Source organism: Barbus barbus (genome assembly GCF_936440315.1).
Source record: "Barbus barbus genome assembly, chromosome: 44".
NCBI lineage: Eukaryota > Metazoa > Chordata > Actinopteri > Cypriniformes > Cyprinidae > Barbus > Barbus barbus.
Window position 1 is genome coordinate 23,358,291 of NC_136722.1, and position 14,337 is coordinate 23,372,627.

The 14,337-nt window shown below is 35.7% G+C and overlaps 1 protein-coding gene across 1 annotated transcript; it reads right to left on the minus strand.

The window, feature by feature from the left end:
- Window positions 1–8,032: 8,032 nt before the first annotated feature.
- Window positions 8,033–13,663, minus strand: LOC306863134 (meteorin-like). Its single transcript, XM_079406336.1, has 4 exons — window positions 13,385–13,663; window positions 12,250–12,677; window positions 9,599–9,658; window positions 8,033–8,692 (listed from the first exon to the last, which is right to left on the minus strand). The coding sequence occupies exons 1-4, from the start codon at window positions 13,483–13,485 to the stop codon at window positions 8,379–8,381; spliced, it is 903 nt and encodes a 300-aa protein (XP_079262462.1). The 5' UTR covers window positions 13,486–13,663; the 3' UTR covers window positions 8,033–8,378.
- Window positions 13,664–14,337: the final 674 nt, after the last annotated feature.

Consider the following 14,337-nt stretch of genomic DNA (forward strand, 5'->3'; position numbering starts at 1 on the left):
TGTTTCCTAAAAGTTTAGTATAAAGCATTTCAAATTTTAAAAAATAGAACTTTTAAAAACTTTAAAACTGCCCTGTACCTTCATTTTCAAAGAGAAAGTTCAACGTGAATTCATCCTAGGAATTTAAAGTTGGAAATACTGCAGGGCAAACTTGAAAGCATATTACTGGAAAGAAAAAAAAATAGCATGGATTATCTGCAAAAAGAGAGCGTGGAAAAGACAGAAAGAGAGCGAGCGAGACAGAAAGAGGCTGTGGGCTTGGCAGATAAAGGGAGAGTGTTTGGGAAATGGGCTGCAGACTGAGAGGCTTCGAGCGCCTCTTTATGAGCCGGGGGAGAAAATTCAAGATTATGCGTATGGGAAACGGGGTGTAGTGAGTACAGTGGCCCCTGAACCCCTGGGAAAGGAGCAGGGCCGGGGAGGGGCTTATGGGTAGTGAGGGTAATTGCTGGGGGGTTCGGGGGTTGGCCGGGCGGCCGACTGTGTGCCAGCTCACACTGGGTGGCATCCGCACAGGCACGCTGACATCATGAGAACATAACAGCAAAGAGAACAAAGTGCGTTCAGCTCTTTACCTCACAGTTTTAGGCAGTTTTTTATTGAAATAATAATTTTCAATTTTTTTCAATTCATATTTATTATTGTAGTCTATATATGATTTACATAAAATATATTTAATTTATATTTATATTTATGCTTAAATCAATATTAAACATAATATATTTTGTGTATGTACATATATACAAATATACATACACTAATTTGTTATTATATTGAACTGAATTAATGGTATATTTATAAAGTTTAATATATATATATATATAATAAATATTTTTTTAATGTTATATTAATATTCAAATTTGATAATTTCTTATAATATTATTTATCATTATTGTTTGTAATATAGGATGAACTGAGGTATCTTCACATAAATTCAATATTTTAATAAATAATATAGAGTGTCATCAGATAGATGTTTTATATTATATAATTTATATATATATATATATATATATATAATACATTATATATTATATATATATATATTCATATATATAAAACATTTACATATTAATATTGTTATATTATTTTATTATATTATTAATTACATTATTTATTGATATTATTCTTTTTAATATTGTTTTATATTTGCATTTGCAGTGAAACATCAGTATAGTAGTTTTCACCATGCTTTACAGCAGTCATTCATGAATCATCTGGCTATTTGAGCCCATAGTGACGCTGAGATCTGCTGGGGAATGTGTGTCTGATACTACGAGCAGTGGGAAGATTCAGAATGCCAAATAATATTCCAGCTGGGCATCAGGGTCCATCTTCAGCAGCTAGTAGTGACTTCTAAACCTGCATGCAGTCTGAATATGAGAACTGCTGCTTCAGTCGTTTGTTTGGTCTTTTCTGCTCAGGCGATATGTGCCTAATAAACTCTGGCAGGCTGTGTTAGAGCGTGTGTGTGTGTGTGTGTGCGTGTGTGCGTGTGTGCGTGCGTGTGTGAGTGAGTGAGTGGACGGGACAAACCTTGTGAACGGCAGTAATTTATGAGTACAGGCTGGGGGGGTGAGACGGAGGAAAGAAAAAAAGTGACAAAGGACGAAAGAATGTGGGACGCGTGAGAGAGGAATTTGAGCAGAACTCCACTATCACATTAATGAGTGTGTGAATTCAGAAGGACAGACTGAGAGCCAGACAACATGAATGAACTTTTACCTTTCCAGAATGCATACAATTTATATTTAAATAGTCCTTTTTTATTTAAATGACTGTAATTGTCATGCTAGCTTGAGTATTTCATAGTTCACATGGTCATATTGATAACCTAAATGTATATTTTTCTAGTTACACTCAGCTAGAGATTACTCTTTTGTTGTTTAAAATGTTTATTTAGCAGTCATTTGTATTCTTAACGTTCATTTCTCTCCCTCTCTCGCTCTGTCAGAAGCACCTGCTGGCTGATTTCAAGCGTTCAGAGAGAGTTTGCGTCTGGAGGAGTGAGAGAGGCAGGAGTTGAGTGGAAAAAGGTCCTGCGGGGAGGAGAGAAAGAAAAGCACAAGAGTTTGAGAGAAACATCAAGAGATTGAGCCGAGAAATGACACGCTGAGCGGTTGAAGGAAAGTTTGAGAGAGGGAGAGGAGGGTCCCGAGAGTTTTTCCCACACTCTGTTCTGTGCTTTAATCCGTGTCATGATTGGGACAAAATTCAGACGCCCTCCTGTAGCCGCTGCACACAAAGAGCAGGCGCTTTTCTCTCTCACATGAACGAGCCGTTCCGTATCTGGACCGTTCCTCATGTTTTGGCTCAGTTCCTGTTCTCACAGTCCGTTTGCATGTGTTCACACATTCTGCCCATTATCACAGCCGCTGATCGTCCCGCAGGGAAGCACCCAGATCTGCCTCGGTCTGGCACTGATGGCTTTCAGGTCCTGCTGCATAAAACTGTGTTGAATCTCAGGAGTGATCGTAGGATTTGTTTTCTGTTACTGGAGCAAACACTTTTCTGTCTCTCTGACCTGAGAAACAGGTCACACTTCCTGTCAGTGTCCTTGTTTCAGAGTGATCACACTTATTAGTACATCATCTGGTTGATTTAAATATTGTAAAATGACCATAATATGAGGTTTAAACTGTATTTATTTTGTGCACCAAACAAATTAGCAAAAATAATGACTGTTTTCCGACAGGTTTCTAAACTCGTCCCCCATTAGTCAAGCTATTTTGAGAGCTCAAGGTTTGGCTGGTTAGTAACTACACACTCTGTATATATTTTATTTTTTATAAATATTTCATTATTTTATAGTTTATTTTTTAACCAAAACACTAATCCCATCTCTGTGCTACAAAATTACATACTAATATCAATATTAATTATATTATATATAAATAATAAAAAGTGTGTGTCTGTGTCACACTTTATTTATTTACTTAATTATGTTATTCATTAGTTAATTAAATAAAAAATAATTTATTATATCATAGTAAATATTTTAACCAAAACACACTATTCTCATCTCTGTGCTACAAAATAACATAATGATATCAGTATTGTGTTTTTTTAAATCGCAAATATTTACCCTAATCCTAAATTATATTATAGAACATTTTTTTTTACCCAAAACACAATATTTTCTAATTTCTGTGATACACAATAACACATTAATATCAATTTTTGTTTGTTAAATTTAGATATTTTGTGCATATGTGTATGTATGATTTTATCATAGTAATTTTTTTTAACCAAAACACACTATTCTCATCTCTGTGCTAAGAAATAACACACTAATATCACTATGTATTTATTTTAGTGTTGTCAAACGATTAATCGCGTCCAAAATAAACGTTTTTGTTTACATAATATATGAGTGTGTACTCTACTGTGTATATTTATTATATATATATAAATACAAGCACATGCATGTATATTTTTAAGAAAAATATGTTATGTTTATATATTAAATATGTTTATTATTTATATATAATATAAATACATATAAATATTTTCCAAATATATACTGTATGTGTGTGTATTTATATATACACACATAATAAACAAACACATTATACACACATATTATGTAAACAAAAACTTTTATTTTGGATGTGATTAATCGCGATTAATCGTTTGACAGCACTAATTTATTTATTCATTCATTAAATCACTAATATTTTATTATAATTGCAGATTTTGTTTAACCAAAACATAATCTCATATAGCTTTAATTAAGACGAATCGCTCATGTATTGCACATTTGTAAGTCACTTTGGATAAAAGCGTCTGCTAAATGAATCCATTTAAATCAATAGTTAAGATTAATAACGTGGACATGCGTTTGGTCTGTTAAGGGAACTCTTAATGGTAGTTTTTGTGAGTTGGATTGCATGTTCTGTCACGGATGATTTAGTTCGATGTTTCTTATTATGTATTGAAATATTGTGGCGAGAGTAACATGAGTCATGGTTTTTCTCAGAGAGGTTTCTCAAGAGCTGCGTGGAGCTCAAGAGACATGAAACGCTAATGTGTTTTGACGTTGACTGATATGTGTGCGTTGTGCAAATTGGAAGACATGTGACAGCATGTGTTGTTTTTAATAGTAGGAGAGGGTAATTGGTTTTTGGAACGAATTTCAGTTTTCATGGTTTAAAACCAGTGCTGAGTGAACACAGGAGAAAAGGAGAGGGACTATGTTTATGATTTCAAAATTATTATGAAATTGAGGTGGAAAAGTGTAAAGCTATAGGTTTAATGGTTGGGATCTTGGAAGAAAACTGTCTGTTCACGCTGTTAATTTTGTGACTTTTAGGATTATATGATCATGTTTTGATGTTGCTTTTCTGTGTAACTCCAATTGTTTTTGTTTGAGGTGATAATTAGTGTCATTTTGGCGGGAAATAAGAAAGACACTGCCCACCCCGACCTGAGGAGGTCGGCTCTACACACTCAATCACTCACACACACTTGGGCTTCCCTCCGCATTTTAATGGGATTACGGCCATCTGCAGACCCTTAAGGAACAAAAGTGTGTGTTCCTGGAGAAGTCGTGTTCTCCGGGGGGTTGAAGTGTTATGTCAGGGATCTGCAGCCTTCAGAAGATAGTCATGCTGGAACCTAAAGCTAAATCATGAATATTCTCAACAAAACTACTGCATTTTAGACAAGCATAGTGATCTACGCAACTAATAATACTATATAGTGTTTAAAAGTCAAGTTTGGAGTCAGTAAGTTTTTTAAATGTTTTTGAAAGATCAAAAATACAGAAAACAAAAACGTAAAATTGTGAAATATTACTACAAATTAAAATATCTGTTTTCTAGTGGAATATATTATAAAATGTGATTTATTTCTGTGATCATTACTTCAGTTTTCAGTGTCACATGATCTTCAGAAATCATTCTAATATACTGATTTGCTGTTCAAGAAACATTTCTGATTATTATCAATGCTGAAAACAGTTGTGCGGCCAAATATTTTAGTGTAAACCGTGATACATATTTCAGCATTCTTTAATGAATAAAAGGTAAACAGCATTTATCTCTCTTGTAACATTATAAATGTCTTTACTGTCACTTTTGATTATCCTTACTTAATATAAGTGATAATTTCTTTCAAAAAATAAAATAAAATAAAAAATAAATCTTTCTGACCCCACACTTTTGAACAGTAGTGTATAATATTTATATTTTTAAATATTTATAATAACATTTTAAAGGTAAAATATATTTATTTTAACCAATTAATTCATTCATTCAAGGAATGAATTAATTCTATAATGTATAATTAAATTACTGTATTAAGTATTTAAGTTCACTTAAAAAGTTGTAGGATTTACTTTGAAATAATTTTCACTCAGGAATAAAAAAAAAAACACATTAAATTAAATGTTAATTCAATTTTAAGTAGAAAGACGTAAGGAGTAAGTTTGTAGTATTGGAAAACGTTCTCCAAAAGATCTCTTTTACAGTCTCGAAAAATAATTTTTCATTGTATTCTAAAGATCTATAATGACAGAATGTCAAACAACTACAATCTTGTCACTTTTTATATATAAGTGCTGTTTTATATTTAGAAATGTATTACAGAGCTATTGTGGTAACAGAAATAGATTGAGTTGAATTGTGAGTTTTGTGGTTGAAATGCAGTTTGTGATCCTGTGTGTGTGTGTGTGTGTAGATATAAATGGACACAATCCAGGTCAGAGAGCTCCTGTCTGAGGGTTGGGTCGCGCTCATTTCCTGTTCTATCTCTGGAGCTCTTGGAAGGCCAAACATACACACACTGTACACCTGAACACACACACACACACACACTCACACACACACACACACACACACACACACACACACACACACACACACACACACTCACACTCACACACACACACACACACACACACACACACACACACACACACACACACACACACACACACTCACACACACCCTCAATAGCTCACCAACACCCTTCCTCATTTTCCTGTTATTCACCTTACAACTACAGTATAAGGTTATACTTATGCTAATAATAATAATAATAAAGTGAAACATGGCCTATGACAGCAGCACAGTCTGCTATAACAAAAGTTTGGAATCGGTAAGAGGTTTTTTTTTTTTTTTGTCAAAGAAATTCATCATGTATGCATTAAATTGATCATAAGTGACAGTAAAGACTTGTATATGTTAAAAAAAGATTTCTATTTCAAATAAATGGTGTTTTTTAAACTTTCTATTCATGGAAGACTCCTGAAAATACAATATATTACAGTTTCCACAAACATATAAAGCAGCACAACTGTTTTCTACATTAATAATAATCAGAAATGCTTCTTGAGCAGCAAATCAACATGATTTCTGAAGGGACACTAAAGACTGGAGTAATGATGGTGAAAATTCAGCTTTGATCACAGCAATAAATTACATTTGAACATATATTCACGTAAAAATGGTTATTTTAAATTGTAATAATATTTCACATTTTTATTGTATTTTTGATCAAATAAATGCAGCCTTAGTGAGTCATTAAAGTCAAACTCAAATCTTTGAACAGAAGTGTAGTATATTGATAATATTCACATTACGATCTAAATAAAAGTATCTACTTTAATTTTAATTGGTTTATTTCAATTAATTTTCTATTTCATATTGGAAAACAATCTATTTCAGGTTTTTCTTTTTACAATATCACACCTTGTTTTACTTTAATAAGTAATTCAGAGACCAGACAAACACAAATTCGATGATTTTTGTCCTTTATAAACAATTATTGTATATTTTTTAACCAATATTTCATACAAACTCTACAATGTTACAGAATATTTCATCATCCAGTTATAAAACTCTAAAACATCTTATATACACTGATATCCACACATATACATATATTTTACACCCAGCAGTCACATTGGTTTGTAAAGACATTAATAACAAACACTGGCAGCATAAAATATGGCAGCTTCGCATCTCGGCTCGCTCTCTACATTTGGTTGATCCGGTCATTTGTTTAGTGCACATACATCGCTGACAAAAATGGATATGAAGCACAAAATAAAGACGATAGCAGATAAGCAGAATTAGATGGAGGACAGTGTTTGCCTGAGACCAGCAGTCAATGTTTTGGTACACAAGTCCACAGTATGAGTGTGTTTACAGAGAGTCTGAGAGCAAGAGACGACATTTCAGACCATAAATTATCTATATAGATTATTTCGTAAGCACATATATTTAAACGACAAATAAAATCCAGATTTGCGAGGATACCCTGTTCATGTGCGTTCACACTGACAACAGTTTAACCATCAGATTAAAGCAATTAAATATTCAGCATCACATGACTGTACACTCTGCTCTCCCATTGGTCATTGCACTGCTGCTCATTTGCATAAAGTTGAACTGCTCAACTTTGTCTAAATGCAAAAGTCTTAGATGGTAAATTCATAGAAAAGGAATTTCGTTCAGATGCAAATCGCTGTCAGTGTGAATGCAGCGTTGAAAATAAAAACATTTTTCATCAGAGTAAAAGTGCTCTGAACGTGATGGTAAGTTTATATCAGCTTAGCAACATCAAAGCAAACTAGTGGTGACGTTAACCATGTTAACTAGTTAACCATGAGGTAATCAGCACATGCTATCTGTAGACACCAAATAATTAATATATTGCTATTGTTTTCATTACTTGATGTTAGCTGCATGCTATCCTCAGCCTGTTAGCATATAAACCATAGCTGATTTCATATTATAGAAATATATATTTATACAAAACATCTTTTGCTATGCTACATATAGATCCGTTTTGGTTCTCAGTGCCTGCAGCATCCAGGTATCGCCATCTTTCCCTTCCGTTCACCAGTGCAAATTTAGAAAATAGACTTGATTTTTTTTATATATATATATATATATATATATATATATATATAAAAAATAAAAAATAAAATATATACTCTCAATATAAAAAAAATTATTTTCATATAAAGGCTGACAAATCAATGTTTTTCTATGGCATCAAATACTGCAAAAGACGACTGCGCTACATGCATTGCGTACAGCTTATTTACCAACTCAACATCATGAGTTTGTCTCCAACATCATGAGGACTTTGGATGTTTCAGTGATGTTCATATCAAAGCATCCAAAGACAAGATTTCCTGAGTTTAAAAAAAGAGGCCCAGATTAGGACCCCAAATCTGGGTGGAATTAGATAGACATGGACACACAAATGTCCTTTTTCAGATATCCATCTTGATCCAGTGATCTTTGCTCCTCCAGTGTCTCTGTTCTCCTAAACTTCTGTCTGTGTTTCTATCATTTGCTCAGGAGTTTCTCAGATCTTCTGCAACAGAATCACGAGTTTCGCCCGCGCGTGAGCGTGTTTTCCCGTCAGTCGTTGACCAGAGTGCAGGGGATCATCAGGGACTGTTTGGCCTGCTCGTACACCTTCAGAAAGTCTTTATAGCGTGGAGCGCAGCCGAGCCACGCCTCCCCAAAGTGCACACGGCCGGTAAACAGGAAGCTGCCAACGCCGGGCCGAACGCCACACTGCAGAGGTGTCCGGATCTCGCCCGACCGCGTCAGACGCCCGGATTCAGGGAACAGTGCAAACTTCTGCCGGTAAACCCGCGTCGCGCTCACTTTGATCACTGCCGCTTTCAGATTTGAGTCTATATCCACAGAACGGATGTTTCCTCGAACAACTAAAAACACAGAAAGCTCTGTTAGACGCTATTATAAGTAATGAGTTGCAAACTTGAGCTTTTGCTGCTTCGGTTGGTTTACGATTTCCTTCTAAACCAGAAAATTCAATTGGAAGGTGCTAAATTAACCTGCTGGACTGATGCCAATTGGGTTTGGTGCGAATCAATTACAAATGTACTTTTATCCAAAGCAGTTCAGTGCAAAGAGTAACTTAGCGTGAAGAAAAACAATAAAAATGTACTTGAAAAAGTACTTCAAATAAATGTTAATGAAACTTAATGAAAATAAAGTAAAATAAATTAATAAGTAATAAAAAATTAAAATGATAAAAAAATAAATGTACTAAAATAACTAACTTAAAATTTTAATATTTATATATATATATATATATATGAACAAAAACCAATAAAAATAACAAAAACAAAAAATGACTAAAACTAAAATTAAATGTTAATTATGAATGCAACATTTTTTTGGTTTAACTTGATGTACTAATAAAAAATAAATAAAAACTATATAGACAAATAAAAAAACCTAATAAAATAATAATGAAAAAAAAACAAAAAAAAGTGCAACAAAATGACCAAAATTCTAAATAAAATGAAAATCTATCTACATATCTAAAATAAAATCTAATTCAAAATATTAATAAAACCTAATAGTTTCTTAATGATACTAAATTAGGGCTGACCCCCCCCCCCCTACTTGGGTTTGAACCTGTGACCTCCAGATCTTTAACTAAACAACCAGAACATGTGGCATATTGGTAGCTGAAGGCTGTAGGTTTGAGGTTCTTGCTATCCTAGAGACATTTACACACTTTAGTGGAAAAGTCCTGCTGATTGCTTGGAATAAAAGCACATTTATCCTAAAAAGCAGAACAAAAAGTCAATTCAAATACTCACCAAAGTCACTAGTGCACACAGCCATCAGGATCTCGGTGTTATTGCACGGCCTACAGGCTCCTGTGAAAGAAAGAGAAGAGAAGAACATGAGACACAGAAGAACAGGAACACCAAGAGATGAGGCGTAACATGCAGCGGTTACTTTACAGCTCTTCGGTGGATGTGTGATGGAGATAAACGACCTCCTGATAGGTGTGAGCCACGTCACCTGATCAAAGCTCATGAGAGAGGTGTGTGTCCCCTCAATCAAGATCCTAACACTTCCCTCTTCCTCTCTAACCTTCATCTGGCTGATCTGTATGAGCTAGTAAAGTAAGAAAACTTTACCCACCCACACAGAAACCAAACCGTCTCTCATTCTTCAAGTTTGTGTCATTTTGAAGATGCAGGATGTTTGTATACACGTTTACAAAAATGTTCCATGTTAACTATAGTTTCTAGTCAAAATGTCAGACTTTAAGTCAGGGTAGATGGCTTCATTCATTTGAAACGAATGAAAATGAGACTGTGATGAACAGACAGTAGGCTACGCTAATTAATATGCCATTGTTCAAGTCTAAGATTTTATTAACTGTATAAATTTAAATGTAATTGTAATATAATTTAAATAAGATTTATAGTGTCTAAAAATGGCAAGTTAATTTGTGATTTAATTTTTTTGTAAAATCACTGCAAATTAATGTTTTTGGACACATTCTTGAATCAATACTAGTGATTATTGAGATACTATAAAATTTTTATTCATATTTTCAACTAGTTTTTATATTTTCCGTTTTAATTTTAGTTAAAAGTTGTCATTTTGTTGCATTTTTGTGTTTTTTTTCTATGTGGTTTTATACATTTTTATTTCAGTTTTTGTTTTAGTTACTTTAGCGCATCAAGTTAAACTAAATAAAAATGAGAAATGTCGCCTTGGCAACTAGCCGAAATAAAATAAATCAAAATTTTTAAATATTTTATTTCAGTTCAACTTTATTTCAAGTAACAAAAATGTTTTTATGGTTTTAACTTTAGTTTTTTTCACATGTTTAGTGAATTGTGAGTGAATACAAATTTTTAAATTGAACACATTGTAACAGTTTTTTTGTATGTACATCAAATTCATTTGCATTAAAACATGCATTATATTGGCCATCCTGCGCTCTAAATGTCGGCCATATTGGTTGAGTCATCATTCCTGAAAGTTTATGCATGCCGGCATGTTTTCTATGCAACTACATGTGTGCGCTCTCAAACAGCAACAGGTGTCTGTGTGGGTGTGAGAAAGAAAGTTGTTGGCCCTTTAAAACTTTTAAACGTCCTTCCCTGTCTCCTCTCTGCTCCCAAAACTCCCAACAAAAGATCCGCTTTTCAGTTGCGCCCCCCCCCCCCCCCAACACCCCCGTTACCACGGCGACTGCGCTCTCATGCAGGTCTCCAAAATGGCTCACTATGGAGACAAACCCCCGTCCCATACGAAGCTTTTGTCTTTCTCTCCCTCCCCCTCGCTCTTGGCTTTTCCGCTCCTCGAATCCAAACGCTCCCACCCCCGCTTCTCACAACTGGCTGGAAGGAGCTTCCCAGCTGAGACGACCTATAACTATTACTGAAACCTGTTACATTTAAATAATTACAGTGCTACAATTGCAAACTTGTTTGTGAGCTTGTTTGTGCTCTTCGAGAAGCACAAGTCTTCAGATGGTGGTTCTACTCTGAAATGCATTACTCTAAAGTTCAAGTCTCATTTTAGTTTGAATGAATGCTCTGTTCATGGCTGGTTTTGTCTGTCTGCTGCTCAACTTAATTTCGGAGAACTAAAACACCTACTTTGCATAACGTTGCACTGAAATTTTCTGCAGACCCATCACAGGTTTGCAGAAACATCATCTGCAGGTGAATTCTCAGAAACGAACCCATGTAAAAGAGCCTAAGAGTACTAGAGTTGGCAGTCATTTTTGGAAATTTGGGATTATTTTTGGGATAATATCAAATGGTAAATTTTAGTTCTCAGTTTTTTAAATTCCAAAATCTACAAATGCTCTGTGTTCAATATTTGAAGCAATGTTTTTGTAAAATAAATGTTTTTGGCATAGTTTCATAGCTTTGCATTGCTCTTTTTTGCAGAATCATCAACTCACAGGTTTGCAGAAACGTTCAGGATTAATTCACAGGTTAATTCTCATAAACTAATCTGTTTCGATTGTCCTAAAAGTACAGAAGAGTTGGTTTCTCTGCAATTTTAGATTATATTTGGGCAGATATTAAATTATAAATGTTAGTTCCCACTTTGTGTTTAATATTTTAAACCAATTTTTAGTAAAATATGTGTTTTTGCATAGTTTTGTAGCATTTGCACTGTGCTTTTTTTGCCAAATCATCAACTCAGAAGATTTAGAGAAACATTCAGGTTTTGTTTACTAGGAAACAAACCCATGTAGATGATCCTAAAAGTCCAGAAGAGTTGCTAGTAGTAATTTTTTGGACATTTTAGATTATTTTTGGGACACTATTAAATTCAGAAAACATTTTTAATATGTTCAATATTGAAAGTAAATTTGACTAAATATCTATGTTTTGTTGTCGTTGCATGAAATAGCTTTTAATTTGCTTGCAACCATTGTATACTATGTATATGTTACATAAATCACTGCTGTATCTTCCAGAATATTCACCTTCGCTGCCGATTGGATCCGTGTTGACTGACGGCTGCGCCGTCCAATCGCCTCTCAGCTCGTAGCGAAACGCAGCGATGCGTCTGCTTATGTCCTGGTGAGGCGTCGCTTGCAGGAAGAGAGCCGGTCGCTCTCCAGGCATGGCACTGAAGCAGCGCACACGGGCCGGGTTGGAGGTCTCGTCTCCCACCAGAAGCTCCAGGACTCCATCCCGCTCCAGGTAGAGCTGAGCCCCACCCCAGTGCTGATCCGGCTTGATGCAGGCCGACACCGGTCTCCTGCTGGACTCGCCGGGACCCATGGCGCTCCACGGCAGTCGGGGAGAAAGAGTGAGACGCAGCGCTCCGGCGGGGTACAGCCACTCCACCGAGCCCTCCGCACACCTCAACCAAACTTGCTCCACGTTCTTTACCGCCTGAGAGAGACCACTGCACAGATGGAAACCAGCAGAGGTTAACCAGAGAAATCTGAGCACGCCAAACCTCTATGCGTCAGTTGATCCACATTAAATGAGATGCAAGCAGAAAAACAGTCATTTCTCTTGGTCTGCTTTCTCAAAACTTGAGTCTTGAGTCATTTGACCCATGCATAAAGTTACAGGAAAAGTGTAACGCCCCCTACTGGTTACTGGTTACTTTAACTGCAGCCATTTAAACTTTCTGCACTAATGGAAACAAACTTAAACATCCATTAGAATTGCAACCCACATATTACACCTATTTACTCCATTATAATTATATATTCCTTATACTTTACAAACGAAGCGCTTAATTAACCCTTTTTGCTCAACAGGTTTGGCTTCTGCGCGCATTTGCGTAAACTATTCAAATTACACTATGACCAAAAATATTCACGAACGATAGATAGATAGATAGATAGATAGATAGATAGATAGATATGCAATGCAATTCATGCACATATGTGAGAGATTATTCCTGCACATTATATTTATACAAAATATGTTTACTATAATTAATTGCATACATTTGCACACTTTTAATTGCACAGAAATCATGCAGGATAGCAGAAGAAAAAAAATCAATGCATTCTAGGGCAAAACGTAAATATAATACGCAATCTATTTAAAAAATCAACAGATATAAAGCCTGTAACTCTGCATGTTGGTAATATTTACCTTCCCCTCCAGCTGCACTGGTCTTCTGAGTAACTGGCCATCGTGAAACCCGTCAGGAATGAAATCCAAAGCGCAAAATTCCTAAAGTCCCAAACCTCCATCACCGCGCAAAGAGACACTGCGCTTCTCCAGAGAGGTGCGTGCGTAAAGTCCTTCTCTTCGCTGCTTTTCCAAATCTATAATTAAACTAAACGAAATCCTACTGATTCCATGCTGTTGTCTGATCTAAAACACTGATCTGTCTAAACTGAACTTCCCCTCTCTTTCTGTAGATCAGTCCGTGCCGCGGGAGCAGAGACTGAGTTCCAGCGCAAGAGTTTCAGAACTGGACCAAACTTTAAACCCCGCCCACAGCAGGAGGCGTGGCTTCTCCACAGTTAAAGTCCAATGAATGGCATCTCCTCTATTCACACACTGGGTAAAGGAAAACGACAGAAGAATGTTTAATCAGCCTGAATGTATGTGAAGGATTTTGAAACATAACACGTTGTTGGCAAAAGCGTCCGAATCAAATGGTTCGGTCTGACATTTTCGTAGCCCAAATAGCTGTTTATGTCTGTGTTTTCAATTTAGGTTATATAAAATGCGTTGTATTTGTGTTGTTTATTGTTTAAAAAAAATAAACAACACAAAATAACTGTAGTGTTTTCCAAGTGTTTCTAGAAAGTTAATGGTTACTACAAACAACATACTTCAAACAACAAGGCCAGGGAAGTCCTGGCCTAATGGTTAGAGAGGTTGTGGGTTCGAGTCTCGGGCCGGCAGGGATTGTAGGTGGGGGGAGTGAATGTCCAGCGCTCTCTCCACCCTCAATACCACGACTGAGGTGCCCTTGAGCAAGGCCGAACCCCCAACTGCTCCCCGGGCGCCGCAGCATAAATGGCTGCCCACTGGTGTGTGTGTGTGTGTGTGTGCGCGCGTGTGCGTGCGTGCGTGCACGTTGGATGGGTTAA

What these genes read in the sequence shown, in the direction of transcription:
- LOC306863134 (XM_079406336.1), bottom strand. Translation starts at nt 13,485, where the DNA reads ATGGAGGTTTGGGACTTTAGGAATTTTGCGCTTTGGATTTCATTCCTG. An exon ending in CAGTGCAGCTGGAGGGGAAG is followed by an intron (nt 12,678 to 13,384) that starts GTAAATATTACC and finishes CCATCTGTGCAG; the next exon opens with TGGTCTCTCTCAGGCGGTAA. An exon ending in TGTGTGCACTAGTGACTTTG is followed by an intron (nt 8,693 to 9,598) that starts GTGAGTATTTGA and finishes CTGTGTTTTTAG; the next exon opens with TTGTTCGAGGAAACATCCGT.